The 2007-nt window shown below is 52.6% G+C and overlaps 1 protein-coding gene across 1 annotated transcript; it reads left to right on the forward strand.

Annotated features, from left to right (window-relative positions):
• The first annotated feature begins 542 nt into the window (after window positions 1-542).
• On the forward strand, window positions 543-1676 carry LOC133910762 (transcription factor MYB2-like). The gene has a single exon (XM_062353043.1). The coding sequence runs from the start codon at window positions 635-637 to the stop codon at window positions 1421-1423; it is 789 nt and encodes a 262-aa protein (XP_062209027.1). The 5' UTR covers window positions 543-634; the 3' UTR covers window positions 1424-1676.
• Window positions 1677-2007: the final 331 nt, after the last annotated feature.

The following is a 2007-nucleotide window of genomic DNA, read 5'->3' on the forward strand; positions in this document are numbered from 1 at the left end:
AGTCGATAGGGATCAATAGGGATCAATGCATCAACTGCACTACGTACGTTGGAAAAAAGAAAAGCCCATGATATCGATCCATAACAAGAAGAATCGATTCCGCGGCACTAGCTAATTGATCAACCGGGTGCCTGACCTAGCTTCTGACCCCGACGACAAAACCACACAGATAGATGAGTATATACAAGACCGCACTGGCATGGAGAAAGGAGAAGCGAAAGAGGACAAAGCCGAGTGAGTTCCAGAGCCGGAGAAAGGTCGTCGTCGTTCGTCGCCCCTCAGGTCAACGTTCAAACCTCGCCAGTCGCCACGCTGCCGATGCAAATTAATCTGATTAATTAACACGCCTCATCGGAGACTGATGCAATCCAACAACACGCGCACCTCTGCCTACTTTTTTTTTTTTGGTAAGCGTGACTGAACTGTCGCTATTGCGGCCACATGCTGATATTCCCATTTGACCATCCCACCAAGCCACCACGCGCCTTCCCGCCACTATATAAACCCCCGGCACCCTGCCCCTCTCCCCATCGACACACATTCACACGCTCAACTCGACTCGAGATCACTCACTCACTCTAGTCTCTAGCTAAGCTTCCCTTCCCTCAGTTAGCTTCGGCGTCGATCGATCGAGATGGCGGAGCTGCGGAGGGGGCCGTGGACGGCGGAGGAGGACGCGCTCCTCGCGAGCTACGTCGCCGCGCACGGCGAGGGCCGGTGGAACGAGCTGGCGCGCGCCGCGGCGCTGAGGCGAACGGGCAAGAGCTGCCGCCTCCGGTGGCTCAACTACCTCCGCCCGGGCGTGCGCCGCGGAGACTTCACCGCGCGGGAACAGCTGCTCATCCTCGAGCTCCACTTCCGCTGGGGCAACCGGTGGTCCAAGATCGCGGGCTACCTGCCGGGGCGGACGGACAACGAGGTCAAGAACTACTGGCGGACCAGGGTGCAGAAGCACGCCAAGCAGCTCGGCTGCGACGTCGGCAGCAGCCGGTTCCACGACGTCATGAGGCACCTCTGGATGCCGCGACTCCTCGAGAGGATCCACGCCGAGTCCGCCACCGCCGCTGCCGCCTTCACTCACTCAGCGAGCCCACCACTCGACGCGCCGTCCCTACCGTGCGCGTCGCCCGAGGTGTCGTGTGTGACGGGGTCGTCATCGTCGGAGGCGTCGCCTGCCGAGAAGTTCATGTCGAACGACAGTCCGATCGTGGCCAGCGCCGGGGCTGATTGGTCTACGGAGCAATGCCAATACGGCAGCGTGAGCGCGACGAGCGGTGATATGTTCGAGGGGAGCTGGTCGGAGCTTCTTGCTCGCGCCTGCCACGACGACGTGGACTCCGCCGAGTTGCCGGACTTCGGATTGGGCGAAACTGTAGACAATTTGTGGAGTTTGGATGATATCTGGCAACAACAGCTATACTGATAGATATACTATACTACGTATACTGCTACTAATGACCGAGTTTTTTGTAGTGCTATGTGATTGACAATTGATTAATCAGATCAGCAGAGTTAACAATAAAACATGATGATTTGATCGAATGATGTGCTCTGAACAGTGCCTTTTTGTTTTTTACGGAAAACATTTGACATAGATTCTCCCTCTAATGTCAAGATAGCAAAGAAATTTACATGAAACTATGCAACGAATATTAATTTTAATCATTTTTTTGCAAGTGTACATGTTCTATATATACTACATCAAGTGTACAAAACCAACCTAAGGTGCACAAAAGAAAACATGAGGTGCATACATACCTCGATGCAAATTTCGTTTGGCCACTAGACTTACTGCACCTTGCAGCAAGTACTCCAAACATACCTATATGCAAATTTGAACATGAAAATCGGCCAGATTTTCTGGATTTTTGGCAGGTTCAATTGGTCATAATACCATTATCTGACAGCAGCTATTTCCTTCTAAGGAGCAAAAGGACTTCCTATGGTAATCGGACTGAACGGAAAATTACCAAGAAAAGTGGGACTAATTTGTTAAAGGAAAACACG

This window comes from Phragmites australis, chromosome 1 (genome assembly GCF_958298935.1).
Source record: "Phragmites australis chromosome 1, lpPhrAust1.1, whole genome shotgun sequence".
Lineage (NCBI taxonomy): Eukaryota > Viridiplantae > Streptophyta > Magnoliopsida > Poales > Poaceae > Phragmites > Phragmites australis.